The sequence below is a fragment of the Lasioglossum baleicum genome, chromosome 14 (genome assembly GCF_051020765.1).
Source record: "Lasioglossum baleicum chromosome 14, iyLasBale1, whole genome shotgun sequence".
Lineage (NCBI taxonomy): Eukaryota > Metazoa > Arthropoda > Insecta > Hymenoptera > Halictidae > Lasioglossum > Lasioglossum baleicum.
The window spans coordinates 10163527-10180988 of record NC_134942.1 but is presented as its reverse complement, the minus strand read 5'-3'; the positions used below and the strand labels follow the sequence as shown (position 1 = coordinate 10180988).

The following is a 17462-nucleotide window of genomic DNA, read 5'->3' as shown; positions in this document are numbered from 1 at the left end:
TTCCAATTCCTGGAGATACATTAACAAATTGTTTTTAGATTTGTAAGTGATCCTGTATTGCCTCGCCAACTACAAATATCTAAAAGTCAATGTTAAAAGTATTCGTCAGAACCCGGAAATTCTAATTAAATATGAAAAATATTAATAGTAGCAGCGATGATACTAAATATACTTCACAGCGACACGAGAGAGGATAAAAAACCGTTCGAGGAATAAACAGATATTGGTGTAAGGCAATATTAACATCGACGTTGCAAATAAAACGCAGTGCGAACAGGAACTCGCGATAAATAACGGATCGGCTCGAATCGGGGGAACGTTTCTGCGCGACGAGCCGTTAGTTAAGATTTAATGTCGTTAAGTCGTGCTACCGGGTCGGGTAGCAATTAATACGATGATATTTCGAGGGAAAACAAAGCATCCTTGGAATAGACAATATCCTCGGCTGCAGCCTCTGTAGCTTACTCATTTCGAGAATTGGCCTTACCGCTGATTAAATGCAGACGACGCCGCGCCGCACCGGTACAAGACGGCAATTACATCCGATTGTCGATTTACGTCGAGCGTTCCACAGGATTGCGGCGTAAATCGAGTCGCTGGAAAAAGTAATTCAGTCCGGAGACAAAACTTCTGTTGGCCCACACAAAATCGGTATACTCTGGGAAAAACTTCGCCGGTTTATATAATTCGGCCAGTTCAACGAGAAAATTACCCGGGCCGGATTAGAGTGCGCGAATTCCATCATTCGTTACTTAAAATTAGTTTTTATTAACGTATCTTGAAGTGAATTTTGAGAATGTCAGAGTGTTTGAGAATTTCTCACACTGTTTTTTTTTTCTTTACAGAAAATAAGAAAAGGATTCAGGAACGTTTTTCGTCTGAATTAGCAATTGAAGTCGCGGAAAATGCTTCATGCTCGGTGACTTAATATCGGATCACTGTGCCGTCAGACAGTCGAAATGTAAAAAAGCCTGCGAGAAAGTGTTGAGCCCCGTGATAAGTCAAGCGGAGCGATCTCTCGCAATTCCTTGGCAATTTCTCCGAAATGAGACGTGTCTGCAGCCGGCTTATACAATATAAGACAGAATTAAATCTGAGGGAGCTATATTTTTTCCACGGAGAACGTTATCTCTATTTTCCACTTCCAAATCCTTCTCGACTCACTCTCTCCCCCTCCTTTCTTCAAGATTTCGTAAGACTACAAAGTGTTTCATACATACCGACCGGCGACCGCTCGAATCCCAAGATTGAAATTGTAGGAAAGAATACTAACGATATTTCACGAATTATCACAGCTGATAATTCAAATTAATCGTAGAAAATTAGAATTAAGATCAGATATCATTCTGTCTAACATTTTTGGTTAAAGAAACTGAATAGCTTTGGTTTTCCGTGAGATTATAAATGACCCCGGCAGGTTATTAGGCACTTATTTAAGATTGTTCTCGAGTGTGCCTGGTCCTAGGGGTTGACTGGGACCAAGGTGTCACCCGTTATCTCGCACAGGACCCGAGATGTTCCTGATACACGGCCAGAGTCTTTTACGCGGATCCTGCCCCGGGCAAATAAATCAACCGATCCTCCCGGCAAAACGTTCCCGTCGGAAGTTCAAATTAGTCGTCGGGCAAATTGCGCTCCACTCGAAAAGTAATTATATTCGCCGGCTCGCTCGGTTCGAATGGGCTCCACTGTTCGCGCGTCCTGGCATGCGGCATCAAGGCTTGACGTGTGCTGCCTCGCAAGCTAAGGTCCTCGAGTGACGAACGTTCGCGATAGCTTTGTGTGGCTGCTGATACTCAGACGGAACTGTTGGAGCTTACAGCGGAGACGCAAGCCCTAAAATCGCTCGCTATTCCATCCTAGACACGACAGGATCCACATTGGACTTGGCATTGAAATTCGTTTTAAACTGGAAAATTACACTGACTTGCCTTTTTATATTTCACCAGCTGACTTTTGTCATATCTTAATAAAATTATAATAGCGACACGGCTAGAAATTAGTTCGATCAAAGCTCGTGGCAGCTTAGACGATTTTTTCACGTCGGGGTAGACTTTCCATCGGGTTTCCCGGCTCGTATTGGACTGATTTCAGTCGCGGGATTATAATAGCTCACGTCCCGCTTCAACTTACGTTGCATTATCGCACCTTCAGCCCATCCTCCGCCGCGTCGGAGGATCAACGACACTAGGTGAAAAAGAAGCGGATCCGGCCGTACGTGACCTCCCGCCGATAAATTCGCAAAAATAAAGAAAGAAACGAACAGTCGTCGCCGGCGGGAAGCGAATCAAGACAGATATTTGAAATGCAAATGGGTTTACTTAGCGGAAGACACATAAATCCGCGGGAAATAAATTTCCACCTGGTTCCCCGGTGGAAAAATTAGAGGTCCCCCCCTGTAAAGACACGCTGCAAAAACGATTTCTGTTTTTGCGTTACACATTTACCAGGCGTACACAACTTTGTCGTGCAAATACACCGAGCACTTCGGCTGCGAAATAACTGGACTTCGTCTTTAGAACAACAGCGTGCCAATATTTCCTGGTCCATTTTCCTACTAGTTTATATACGTTATTTATTGTAACTTCGCGAAGATTGTCTACAAATTTCTTCTATCAACCCTTCTTCGAAATTTCTCTAATTTTTAATGAACAAAATTTTATTTCGCGGTGCAGTGGACATTTCGTTCAATTTTCTTGTAGACTGACACATACATATATTCGATTGTATTTGACAGGCAAGAAACGATATCTTTATACATATAGCGTGTTTAAACGATTAAGACAGACTCGACCATTTTCTGATCTCCGAGCGCAGCAAGATGGCGTCGCGTCGACGGGTCCTCCGATTAGAAGCGTGGCTAACCGGCAGAGAATTCTCGAAAGGAGACATCGTTGCGCTATTCCCGGTAATCGGAGGCTATCCATTGAATATTTTCGCCGAGCGATACAGTCTTCCGCCGTGAACTATTTCGAAGAAGGCTCTGGGAGAGAGAGAGGCTAAGTCGCGTCGAGTGTATCCCGGAAGCGGCGAACGAACGGACAATTACCGGGTAGAACGTTGATTAAACCTAGCGTGATTTCCCAGGTTCTCTCCCACAGACAGGCGCATCAGGCGAGTTCTTTTGTGCCGGCGCAGAAAAGAAAGAAGATTCCGCACAGGGTCGAGCGAGCAACGCGCTCGTGCATGATGCACACGTAATACGCACTTACTTGGAAATCGAGCGAGGCCAGATTTCCATTGGTCACGAAACACAAGGAGCAATCGTTCGGAATTAACGCCGGTCTCGCCTTATATTTACCTTCCGTTTGTAATTTCGCTTCGGAACACGACGCGAATCGACGCGACGCTCGCTCACGAATGTATTTCTTGCAATAACCGGGCAAGGGAGAACGCGCGTCTCGCAGCGGACGTGAAGCGAATATCAACGCTTTGATGGAACACCTCACCGCGCACCGGTGCAGCTGCAATCGCGCTGCGAAAATTCCCCGACGATTGTAACGCCAGCGGACAACCTCCGGAAGGCTGAAAATGCTCGCGGAGACGTTTGCGATCTCGGTTTCGTCTAATTTATAAATCTATCAGCACATCTATCGGCGATTATTTTGTGGTAAATGAGTGGGTGGAAATGCGTATTTGGTTTACTAGTAATTTAATATAGTTAACGATTACATATATGCTAATACAAAATAAAGAATACACTGTAGTGGACATGGTGCGTTGGAAAGAGGGACTTTCCGGACGCGGAAATTCCATCCTTCTCAAGTGCGCACGTTGGACGGCTGCGTTGAGGGTTCGGTCGTATAAGTGACGATTGCCAGAACCCTGACCCAACCGTTGCAATGTCCTTGGCAACGACGATTTTAGAATTGTTTTGGTGAAGAAAACTTTCTCCTTACTCTTGAGGAACGGAGAATTCCTCCCCTTATTTTAACGGTCTTTCCCACGTTGCTAATCCTCCCACCAAAAAGGATTTTTACCAGTGGACAGAAAGCTTGTGGCACTCGTTGAGAACACATCGCTCTAGGGTTGTCCGCGCGGCGTTATATTGTATCTCTGTATTTTGTTAGTACGCGATAGTTATTAACGTTTATAAACTGGTTTTCTCGTTATTATTATTATATCTTGTTTTATGTTGTTATTTTTACATGTTATTGTTTAAATAAATATTTATATTCGTTGTCTGTTAAATCACGCGGAACATCTTAGACATTGAACTACCCGTCATCCTAAAACACTCTCAACACGTGGCGTCCATAGATCGACTCAAACATAACCTCTAAGAACAAGCACTCCCTCTATATACTTCTGGCCTCTCACTCACTCACGCGTGCTCACACTTCCATCTATACTCTACATTCACAACTCTCTCACACAATACAAACAATCACCACTCACATATTTCACAATTTTTCAGAGCTGCGATCCATGGATAACACCTAAATAAATAAATGAATAAAAGGTGGAGAAACAAAATAGCGTCGCAGAAAGATTTCCTGTTTATTTGAAACGTAATCGACACGGTACGTTGTATTCATCTTTGATACAGAAAAGTTTCGCGGTATATTGGGATACCATCGTGACAAGAATAAAAGTATTTCGCAGCTTTAAAGACTCGAAAAGATTTTCGCGAAACCGGACCATCTCTTCCCGCTGTTAAATTCATTTCGAATTTTACGATGATTCCCGGCAAGAATACATTTAGCTTCGCGACACTGTAAAACCGAGATAAGTTCCGGCGAAACTTCCTTAATCTTCTTGGAACGAAATTTATGATACAGAATTCGTTTTCCTAATATTTCTGGCTTTGAAAGTTTACCTTGTGTAGCGTGGATGTGACGAACGCAGCTTTCCTCCCCGGAAGAAAGATTTCTGAAGAGACAGTGGTACTCTAAGGGAAATGGGCACGTCATTGGTCAGACGTACAATAGTTATACGTGGAATCCGCGGAGCTGAAGAGCGTTCTGGGATACTGAGACTCGACGTGAATGGTACTTTAAAATGGTGGACCTCTGTTCGGTCCTTTCGAGTGCTACGTTTCATATTTGAGCTCCGCAAAACTGAAAATGTGTGTGTACGGATCTCGCCAAAGCTTATCTTAACGAAAACGTACGTTTCCCAAAAGTAAAAATGGAGTAGGATATTCGTGTATTTTGTTATACCGAGACTGTCCTAAATATAACTAGAAAATGCCGAAAACGAAGAATATCAACATAAAAATTCTTTAAATCTCGTTGCGATGAAAATATGCGTTTAATAGGAGCAAAAAATAAATAACGTATATTACAAGTAACTAGCCGTTTCGATTAAATTGGTATGCGTTTGTAGCGTTGAACGTTCAATGTTTGCGGACGGTTCGGCAGAGACGGGCGCGCAGCATCATTGGATAAACAAAAAGAAACGTCTGCCGGCAGAGATACACGATCAAACACTCTTAAGCGGTTAAGTAAGATTCCACGAGCGCTCCGCTTTCCCTCTATCTTCGTATACTTGACTGCATAATGGTTGTTGGTACATTAGACGACCATTAAAGTTTCACTTCTTTACGGAGCAGTCGCCGAAAAGCGAGTCCGATTATCGTAACAGGAGAATACCACGTTGAATTTTTCGTGTTTGATCGCTTAATGGATCTTCCTAGTTCTGCGGACTCGAATCGATTTCCTTTAGAGCAAGTCGGCCATTTTTACAGATTATTAACCCCTCGAAATGTATTCCCAATTCGAAGGAAAATATTAAACGTACGTAAATCTTCTATTAACTGTTAAATCATTCCCCTACGTTAAATTGCATCTACCAATTTTTATCAGAAATGCAAAAATTCTGCCGTCCAGTTATACGTGGCTATGCGCCCAGAGTCTCCAGGCTTCTTCCAACAAGCGGAAACGGTGCGATCATCGACAGCGAGTTTCATCTTAGCGTTTATGGTCTTGGTCGGCGTCCATTCGAGACGTTCGAGTCGTATTGGCCAGGCTCGCCGCGTAGCCTCGGATATATCGATTTCGTATCAGTTTCCGGTTCTTCCTGGTAAGGGTACGCGCACGTACGGTTCGCAAAAAGTAGCGCGCGTGCACGCCGCGCTGGCGAGCGCAAACACGGGCGCCCGGCGAAAACAAACACGTGTTTGCGCAATCGGTACGGGGAACGCGGGCGCATTGCAGAAACGAGCACGCCCCGTACACAATGTTGTTTCCCGTCGGTGGCGTGGCGTGCGGAATAGCTGCGAGAGCTTCCGCAGGCGCATAACGACGATAAAACAATGCCGAGATAATAGGAGGGCGAACCTCTCTGCCTTGGAGCGTCTTCGTGCCGTCTCTCTCTCTCTCTCTCTCTCTCTGTCTTCATTCTCTTTTCCCGGTGGTGGTTTTCCCGTGGCAACTGTTCGCGAAGAAAGCTGTAAGAATGTGGGTCATTCCACCTGGACTGAATTCGTCGAACTCATTCGGCTCTCGCCATGCCAATCTCAATTTTCCTGTAACAATCGATCACCTGGGAATCAGGACCCAACGAAAGGACTAATAAACGAAAATTGCTCGAATCATCGATATTAATCGAAATCACTAGATCAACAAATATTTTCGGACTAAACTTGCCGAATATTCCGCAAGGGTACTGAATCGAACAGAAAGAAAGCGAAAGAAACAGGAGTCACATATATATCTCTGGAATTACCTTTCTATCAACGAGCTCTCCCGCTTCTCCCTTCGCAGCCAATCGCCTCGGACTCCGCTCTGATTCTCACCGAACACAACGAACGATAATTCAATTTTCCGAAATCGTGATCGCGCAGGTTGTCGGTTGCTCGCGTACGATTTCGCACGTCGGTGTAACCAGGGCGTGCGAGGCTGCGGGGGGAGGACTCAGTTCGCCATTAACGAGACCCTTAAGTGGCAGGGACACGAATTCGTATCACGGGGACACGGTGGTCGTTTCTCATTAACGGGGCGTAACTCAGTTCCCGGATCGACTTACCGGAACCGGCGAAAAATGTCATTATCGAGGTCGGTGTCTCGTGAAACGGATTCGAATCGGCGCCTCGTTACACTCTCTTGCCCACCTCCCCTCACTTTTACGTTTCCCTTCTTCCGCTCCTCACTCCTCAGCCAGCCCCGCCGGAACGGACACTCGACCCCGTTGAAAGGATTTCGAGGGGGTCCTTTCAGACCAGCGATCCTTAATTAATCTGGAAATCGAATCGAGAAGGAAGAAAAGCCGAGTTCCGTCGATAGCCTCGGCTTCGAGGCGATCCGAGGCGGCTTAATACCTAGAAACCGCGCCGTTTCCTACGGAATCCTTCCGGTCCGGATTTAGATTCCACCGTTTTGCTGTTTACCTCCCGCTAAATCGCTTTTGCCTCGCCGTCTCTGATTGCCTTTATCTTACCGCCGCGCGCCGCGAGATATGCCAACCCCCCCTCAACCCTTGCCGTGTTCCACCCGGGAAACGAACAAAAATTATCGCACCACTGATCTACAAACTGTACGTCCCGCTGCAACCGTAATTGGGAACTATTTTGTTGTGACTGCAAGATGGAGGTTGTCTGCGGTTTGGTTGAAATGAAAATATATCGGAAACATTTATTGGTTTTATAATTGCAGTACGGGTACTTTTTAACCAAGTTATTATTCAGATCTCCCGTATTATCGGTATTTTAAAATTAATTAAAATACATATATGTGTGCGTTCCAAAAATTGATAGCTTGCTACATACCTCGGATAAAATAAATTAAATTTGTGAACCGTTTTATTAACGATTTTACTGCAATGCGATATGGCCTCGATGTTGTACGTTCAATTCAGCAGGTTTTTGCATTTTTGGTTCGCTGAAAGTGGGTCGTGAACCGAAATTTACGATTAGGGGATGAAACAGATGAAATATTTGTTTTTCTAATGTAGCACAGAATCTGTAAAATTTTCTGTACACTGACATAAACATCGTAATAGCAAGTAAATTCTTTATTCTCGCTAAAAGTATGGTCAAACCGAAGAAGTTCGCAACCAATAAATACAATGAAAAATCAGAGTTCAGACCGTGGAATGCTTGAAAGTAGAAACAATATCAAAATCAGCGATGTTTCCCTTCGGGAATTGATCATGTATCGTTACAATCAGCAAAGCAGTGCAGCATAGAGTATAAAAACACTCGTAATCCCCTCCATATTTGATCACACGAGTACGAACATCAGAGTTCTAGTTTTCTTTTCAGTCTATAAGATTATGGACAATTTATGTTTAAGTACATGGCAAGTCTTACACAATTGTTCTTCATAATTGTTCACGTCATAAAATTTCATCGTATTATTTTAGCTGACTCGTCGAGCAGATCCCCTTTAACTTTAATTAGAACCCATTCTAATATCGAATTTATTTTCCGCTTAATGTATCAATCTGGCTCCGTTACTCTTATTGTCCGCGGATCAGAAGGAAATGAATATTTCATGGGGAGGTTATTAAACCCCGAAATTTCCACTCGAGTTAAATTGACCGGAACGGTCCGCGAGGGTTAATCAACGCTCCGTTAACTCGTTAATATCTACTGTCGTCCTGCTCCCTGGACGAGGTTCGCAGTTATTTCTGGTTATCCCGTGAAAACGATCCACAGCGTAAAACTGATTGGAAGGCTATCGGAAAACCACGAACGTTTTGTCCGGAACTATGTTTCCACAGAGCTTCGATCCGAAAAGTCGGTTGCGAATGCTTGCAAAATAGCATCCAAACCTTAAGTTAACCTCGTTTTCTTTCGTGACCCGCAAAACCACCGAAAATCTTCGCCACTTTCAAACAATTCTGTCCCTTAGTCTCTCAAAGCGTTAGGTAGATAAAATTTAACGTAGTAATTAAGACAGCTTCACACAACAATATAACATTGTCAGGCTTACTTGTAATTTCGAACGAAGAATTGGTTGATAAAGGCAGTGCCGTAACGAGGGTATGAAGCGTTTGTGACAAGTGTCTAACTTGCGCCTCCCCGTAACCCAATAATGACAAAAAAATAAAAAATTTTAATGTAACAAGTTAAATTTTATTAAATGCAATATATTAAATACTATTAATCTCATGAAAATGAGTTGCCTTTATATACAATAATGTATTTGTCAAGGTATTTGTATGAATAAATAATCTATAACATAAATAAGAACAAATTTTTATTCATATTCAATGACGACATAATAAAAGGAATACAAAACATAGGTATATGTTAAAATAATATAATAAAAACATAAAACAGTTCAGCATATTTTATAAAGTAATTTTTTCTCGTTTTTACCACGCTTATATTAGCTTGCCGAGTTGTCGTTGTTGTCGTTGTATGCGTCAAATCTTGTAATCGAATTTTAAACCACTTGTTCATTTGCAAACACATCTATTATGTCGTCATAATTTAATGTTTTGGCAACATCTTTTTCAATTGATGTCATAGACATGTTTGTTAATCGCTCTTGTCCAATAGATTATAGAATAACGAAAATACCATTTTACAATTTTTAATTTGCTAAACGAACGTTTGCAGGAAGCGTTTACAGGCATTTTTATGAAAATCCTTAATTCTATGTCTAGATTTGGATCCGTGTTTTGTAATGAAAGTTCGTAATTTTTTTGCAAGATTTGAAAAGCGTCGAAGCGACCCTCAACCGGTTCGGTATTCTTTGTTTTGCGCCCCAAACCCAGTTGCGCCCGTGGCGGGCGCCTTCTTCGCCACGCCCTCGTTACGGCACTGGATGAAGGGGTTGAGACTTAAATCGTACCTTACCTGCCGCAGCAACTGTAGGATAAATTCGGATCAGGTGAATGAACAGATATCATTGTTCAATATTCCTCTTTATTGTTTGAAACGTATCGTAACGATCAGATATGGATCATGTAAAATTACAGTAAAACGTAAATATGACGAATTTATCATCGTGTATACATATATATGTATATATGTATATATGTATATATGTATATATATAAATTCTTGTACGCCACCAAAAAGGATTGCCGAGAGAAAAATACAATTATCTTAACGTCATAAATACGAATCAATGGAACCGCGGCTCTTTCTCCCCACACACAAAATTCATGTTCCTCGTACTGTCACCCTAAAACTCCAACCGATTCCCACAGGCTCTAATGATTCCTCAGTACTTTCACCGTGTTTATCGATTTTTTTTGTCCTCGCCCGCTTTAATTACACAACTTTCTCTCTCTTTCTCTCTTTCGTTAAATCTAATTCACAATCATACACTATGTACAACAAACGGCTCTTGTCGCGCCTCGATTAAATTATTATATGTATATTGCTATAGTGTCCTCTCGCGTTTTGTCCTATTCTTCGCGCGCGTGTCTGGGCGTGTCCCTGTCCGTTCTCTCCGTTAATCCTCGTTTACGTTTATGTTTTGCTTTTCTGTGTGTGCGTGTGTGCTCATGTGTGCGCAAACATTAATCCGCATGGGAATTCACGGCGCCCGACGCGCCACGCCACCGACGCTAAATACCTCAAAGAACGATCCGCTGGTCTTGCGAAACGCGTCGCAATAATAATTCGCGAACGAAATATCGGTACACCTCGTAGCATGATCACGGCGAAACCAGAGTATTCAAGACCCAACGAAACCCCGTAGTCGATCGTCTTATTACCCAGAGCTAAGAAGCGCTGTCGCGTCGGTTGGGCGAACAAGACTCGTTCAAGTGACACTGCCGATTTCCAGTGTACATCATTGTTTCAAATATATTTGGCGTGCGATTCTTTGGTTGAATTTTTTGGTTAACACACAAACTATGGAAAATCGTTGTCTTCCGCAGCGAAGACCAATCGAGTAATTGTAACTCGACGCTTTTTTACGCAGAATAGTTCTCCATTGCAATGTTGCAAGCAATAGTTTTCAATTGTTTTCGTAGCTGGGTCAAGATGATCTGAACCGGGTTCAGATGAAAACAATCAAACCGTGTACATTCTAAATGAAAATTGAACACTCCATACGTTATTTTCGACTACATCAGGTATCTCAAAATAAAGATTACGTAAACTAACCTAAATAATAATTCTCGTGAAAGAATCGCTCGTAGATCGTTCAATGAAAATTAAAATGAACAATGCGTTCCAAGCGTTTCGGATTACTCGATGAAACTTAAAATATACGTAGCTCTTCAAGTACAAAATATACGGGGTTACGTCAACATCCGTCATGTTGTGAACAATAACCAATGAGCGTGAACTTTTTCGATCAAGCTTTTCGGAACGTCCAAACTTAATAGTTCTATTTCATGTCTTAGACGTATACTATTTTTGGATTGCGAATTTCGTGTATTTATTATTATTTAGTATTTTAGTACAATTTCTCGTACAAGAGTACTGTTCGACTATTTATCTTCCCATTAACTGAATTGTTCGATGGATTTGCGAATCTTGATGCAAAAAGAAAAGCAAGTCTTTCCTTCCTCGATTATTTTAATGGATCGACTGCACCGATATTTGAAAATTCTGTGAATGTTTCAAGCTTCATCTGTTCATTTCTGTCGTAAATACATAAAATTCGCAATTCGGTATTTATCAATAAAAAAATATGTCTGACACATTCACGAGGACTATTCGCTAGCACGAAAACCGGCATGTGTCTATTGAACGACGTGTCCTGGTTACGAATCACAATTAATCGGCAGTGTTCGACGATTAAAAATGTAGAAATGAAGTGTTACCGCGCGAAACAAATCCGATGGTTGCGAGCAGGCAGCAAACCATGGTTGACAGGATGGGAATGTTGAAACTTGAGCTTGATCTAGGTGGTTCCTGGGCAAGCGGCTGATTGCTGGCAGCCAGCGTCGCAGTTTCCGTCGTCTCCGATGCTTTGATACCTTTGATTCCCGGTAAGGTAGACTGGCAAGTCAGACTTAAGGTTCCGCCAGGGAAATGGTGTCGTTCCAGATGCAATGACAAGTTCAACCGACTCGAGGACACCATGCTGTCGTCACTGGATCCACGGATAGGCAGCTCCTTCGTTAACGCTTTGTTCACCTGTCGATTTCAAAACCGGATTCAACGGTTAACGATTCCGATCGCGTAAATGACATTTCATAATTAGATATGCGGATCTTTATGGAAAATAAAGAAGCGGTAATCGTTCCTAGAGTTTGGACATGGCTAAAGAAACTACGGAAATGTCTAAGGCCGTCCACACACGGGTCGATCGTCGATTCGGTCGACGTGATTCCAGTCGCATGCGATTCCCCCCTCCACGTGACTTCCAATGCAAATGAATGGAGAGCCACACACGGGTCGATTCGTGGTCGACTGAAATCGCGTCCGTCGCATGAACCGTCCACACACGGGTCGATCGTCGATTCGGTCGACGTGATTCCAGTCGCATGCGATCCCCCCTCCACGTGATTTCCAATGAAAATAAATGAAGAGCCGCACACTGAAATCGCCGCAATTCTAATCGCGTGCGATCGGAAGCGAAGTTGGAAAATCGCGTGGATCGTACGATTCGCGCGACTCATGGAGGTAAGTTTGTGCAGTTCATGTAATTTAAATGATTTGGCCATTATTTTTTGTAGTTTGAGTGCATTGCACTCTTCGATATGGTCTATGTATTTAGGTTATATAAGTTATTATTTATTTATTACCTTTATTATCCTTTTTCATGTTATTACGCATACTAATGACATTAAGGTAAGCTTTTTATTTACATAGTTGAATATAATCATGTAGGTTTATGAAAAACAAAAACAAAAGGCAAAGTAAAAAAGAATTGAAGTCACAGGGATTGATCAACTGTTGTACAATTTTCTGTGGAGTGGGAGTGTTCTTAGGGAGTTGTCTTCTCAGGTCGATTTAATCCGGAAGTATTACCATTTGGTATATTGAGCGAAGATTGTGGGAAATCTGTTGAACTTCCACCAACCTCATCTATGAGGAGCAATGCTCAACTGAGGACCGAATCGACGATCGACCCGTGTGTGGACGAAATCGCGTCCGCCGCATGAATCGTACATGACGAGCAAGACGTACGAACTTCACGACGCGATTACAATCGACCCGTGTGTGGACGGCCTTAATCATCGAAGGGCTATAGTAACATCCGAATATCGATCGTCGTCTTCGATGGGTGAAAAAACCGCTCGATACCGTCAGGGTCAAAGGGATCCCGGAAGTAAGTAAATCGTCTGTTTTTCCTACCTCGGGACAGTAAGGAGCTTAACGAACTTTGACAGAGGTTCGTCAGAGTCCCGTGGACGAGGATGCGACGGTGTATTACTCAGGCTAATATATTACCATAAAACCGCTCCTCCGCTCACCTCTTTTCCATTTAGGATGAAAGCAAGTACCGCAGCAGGATAGCTCGGCGCCGAGGTGCACTCCGCGTGAAGGGTCTCGCCGGCCTCGTAGGAAGGTCGAAGCCCTTCGAGGTTGGGTCGTTCCTTCGGTGGTATGGCGACGCTCATGTTCGCTACCTCGTAGCTTGTCAGGAAACTCGGGGCCTCGGAGGACACCTCGCAGCCATACGATCCCACGAGGTTCACCTTACCTGTCGCAGCCAGCACACGTAATATCTTTCTCCATTCTGCCTCATCCACCACCCCGCCAGACCAACTGTCCGCCACGATTGATATTTAAAGTAACGCGGGGCGAACTTGCCCTGGGTCCGTGGTGATAAATTTGATCAGGAACTTGCGAGTAACGACAGAGACGCGTTAGAACCTAGACCATCGACCCACCCTCACACCCGGTCGCCCCTCGGTCCCCCAGCATTTTCAGCCACCGGCCATGGTGTCCTCTACGCCGAAGATCTCTAACCCGGCGCGCGGGACGCCCAGCTAAGTGATGGATCACCCGCGAATCCCCAAGTTTTTCCGAAGATTTTTTTTAATGAATCATCAACCTAATGGAACGCCGACGACGCTGGACAAAGACCAGCGAACTGGGTCGACCACGGACACTTTTTAAATTTCAAATTCGACGGCCCGTGTCGCGCCTCGCCGCGCGCCGCGAGCAGAATTAATGAATCGATTATGTGCGCCACCCTGATCAATAGCAGAACGATATTCTACCCGCGTGCAAATTTCGCTGGAGGCCTGCCGGAATTTAATACACCGAAGGTTTGGGACGTGACACAGTGGACCAGAAACCGATCTTTTTGGACAAAAATCTGCCGGTAACTCAGTTTATCATCGATTCAATTGGAATTTCTTTTTAAATGTTTGTGAAGGACTGTACTTTGATGACGTGCTGCGAGAAAATCGTTAACTGTCACAATCAAGAATCCTTATCTACAAAGCCCAATAACTCCGATACTTCATCCGCCCATACCATAAATCTGCATGTCCCAGCTGAGTTGCCGACACTTCTTAACCCTAAACCCTAAACCGCAAAATTTTAAACTATAAATCTGTGGCCCTGAGAATTACTAATTGTATAGAATTACATTCGGCGGTTATGAGACTCACCATTAATTTATTGATTCAACTGCAGCGTTTTCGCTTCTTGAGAAAGAACTTCCTTGTGCTTGCCATCCTTTATTCTTAGAGAGCTTATAAGTGGATCGGATGATAATAATATATTCCGTATAATATCTATATTTGTCTTTTTGCGGCAACACATTCGGGAGTTTTCAGCTCGTGGTTTCCTGAAGACTTTATTATTTGCCTCTTGTGGCTCTTCTGAATACAAACCAATTGGCAGTTCAAATGTAGCAACTACTACACTTCCATGTTGCAGTACTTTATGAACTGATGGAGGTAGTTTATACCATGCATAAATTTTAATGCACAGTTTAGCCGTCTCCGAACAATATTCTTTGAATTTCACAGAATCAGCTTTCCTGTCACATGTAATTACCTGAAGAATGTTATGCAATCTTGTGATGATAACTGCGTTTAATCCAGTCACTGCAGCAACTAATTCGGCTTTTCTAAAGAAAGTTCGGCCACACGTTCCCAGTATTTGATGTACCAGCTGTCTGTTTGACAACATCAACTGTGATTGATAGCTCTTTCAAAGAATTTTGCACTTTTGTTCTTGATTGTGACAGTTAACGATTTTCGCGCAGCACGTCATCAAAGTATAGTCCTTCACGAACATTTTTAAAAAGAATTCCAATTGCATCGATGAAAAACTGAGTTGTCGGCAGATTTTTGTCCAAAAAGATCGGTTTCTGGCCCACTGTCGGTTCCATGTTCCGGGCCCAAAAGGTTACCAGTACGTATTCAGAGGTATTTGCTACGATTAGAGGTTTCGGATACGAAAATCGATTCGAAAATAACAGTGCACCATACTTTTTCTTGTCTCACAGGTTCAACGAACCTTAAACCCTACCAGGCTCCTAACCAATCCTAGTAAGCCAAGTTTAGTGTTATCCTCGAAAAGAAGCTATAATACTAAAACTTTATATCGGAAACTTTAGGTCTTTCAACCCTTAAGGACTATGATGGCGAAAATTTCATCCAGTGTAAATTTTCTTTTCATGTCGTTAGAAACCGTGACAAGGGTCGTTAGTTTCGGCAGTGATAAACAAAGTTTGAGGTAATATCTCTCGATGGCTTCTAACATGAATCGGGTTCGATTTGGAACAGAGGCTCTCACAAACGTCCCCGGACGTCTCGCAAGATCTCATCGAAACGACAAGCTCTATTAATCCGTTGGCGGACGATTTCCGGCAATTTTGGACTCTGTTCTCGATTTCATTGACGCGCCTTAAGCAGCAGGCAACCGACTTACGTTCCTTTTTACGAGCTTCCAACCCTCGAGACCCGTACTCCAGACGGCCATTACCGGCGCGACGAAAGTTTAGACCGAAAGAATAAGAGGCACACCCACGCCGCGGCCAACTTATCGCGAAGCTACCTTTCCGACCGTAATGAATTAATGAAGTTACGAGAAGAGAACTGCCTCGGGACCGGTACTGGACCGATGCGTTTACGACCTCTGGATTAGAAACCTAACGTGCACCATTGTCGATATAATTGTATGGGTATTTGTTGCCCAATGGTAATCTCATTCAAAATATTCATCTGCTAATATACACATGCTATATTCTGTATCGATTTTCGTCCAAGAGGATTATGACAAGGACATTTTGAGAGGTTTTCGTTGCCCACCTAAAAATTTGATGGATGTTGGGTTGCGGCAAACCACAGTATTTTACTACGTTTTTATTAGCTCGCTTTCTTCTCTGTCCGTTTGTTTGTTCGGTACAAATTTTGCAATTGATTTTAAACTAACTTCCCGATGAGCCAGAGACTTGAAATTTTAAACATAGCTCAGAACTGGATGACAATGCAATATTTAAAAAACAAATTTATAGAAAGCCTATGCGTTTCGGAGATATAAATTATTAAAAATTTAACCGTTACACCTTCCCGCGGGACACTCGGTAGTACCCACTCGGTTCCCACTCTGACTCATCCCCACTCCACTGACCCGCTTTGCACCGAAGGAGCTCAGATGAGAAACTTCTTTATTTTTTATTATTTTTTTATGGAGCTTTCACCAATAACCGAGGCCTCTCGAGCTTCATGGCCCCTTAAGGGGGTACACCACGCAGTAGTGGGGATTGTCCTTGGGACACTTACCGGCCAGACATTTGGGACATTTATGGATAAAATACTGTACTAGGATCAATAGTTCAAAATAATGATAATATATGAATTTGAAACAGAAATATTTCGCAAGTTCCAGTGATAATATTTGCCAAATATGTAGCGTTATTTTGGCGTGGTAGCACGCGGACGTCGCGTCGCGCGTCGGTCTAATGGGGCAAATTAGTGGGGACATTACTTATGGGACACGCAGGCTGATATGAATAATAATTAAGACAGGGTGACTAAAAGTGAACAACGAACCTCTGCGAGTGTTGGCCTGTCCCAGCAACGTCACTTGCTTGCTGTCGCTCCTATTTACATCGACGTAGATACCCTCGACAGGAAAGTCGCGGCCTGTCGGTGTCGAGCTGGGCATGAACCTGAAGAACTCATTCCCGTCCTTGTACCACTTCACCGAGTACAAGTCCTTGCCACCCAGATCGTACTCGCACCGTAGAGTCACCTTGTCCCATCTGGGATCCGCTATACTGGGCACGTCCAGCTTCAGAAGCTTGATCGCCGACCCTGAAAAACCATAACTCCGGTTATAACTAGAAACTAGCCACAGCTTCCTCGTTAAAACAATATTTAGCTTCCTAGCCCGCATACACGTACTCGGCGTAAATCGTTTCGCAAGAACCTGTGATTACGTTTGATCCAGTTTTTCAGTTAGGTTGAGCATCAATCGGATCATAAGTAAATGCGAACCAGAGTTGGGCATTATTTGGCGAAAAAATATTTGAAATACTATTTAATATTTTAGATTTTATATTGCTTAAAGAAAATAGTAGTTTATTTGAACAATCTGAACCTCGAAATAAAATATTTCTATCTTAACATTTTCATCCACAAAATAAAATATTTGTATTTTAATAATCTGAAACACAAAGTAAAATATTTCTATT

General features: G+C 43.0%; 1 protein-coding gene across 2 annotated transcripts in view; it reads right to left on the bottom strand.

The window, feature by feature from the left end:
• Window positions 1-9800: 9800 nt before the first annotated feature.
• The window catches only part of LOC143215559 (uncharacterized), a 102228-nt gene continuing 94566 nt past the window's right edge, over window positions 9801-17462 (bottom strand). For both annotated transcript variants that reach the window (XM_076437779.1, XM_076437778.1), the window contains exons 2-4: window positions 16819-17082; window positions 13276-13505; window positions 9801-11992 (exon numbers count right to left, since the gene is read on the bottom strand). In XM_076437779.1, coding sequence (XP_076293894.1) covers window positions 11651-11992; window positions 13276-13505; window positions 16819-17082 — 836 coding nt within the window. In that variant the 3' untranslated portion in view covers window positions 9801-11650. The remainder of the gene's footprint in view (window positions 11993-13275; window positions 13506-16818; window positions 17083-17462) is intronic.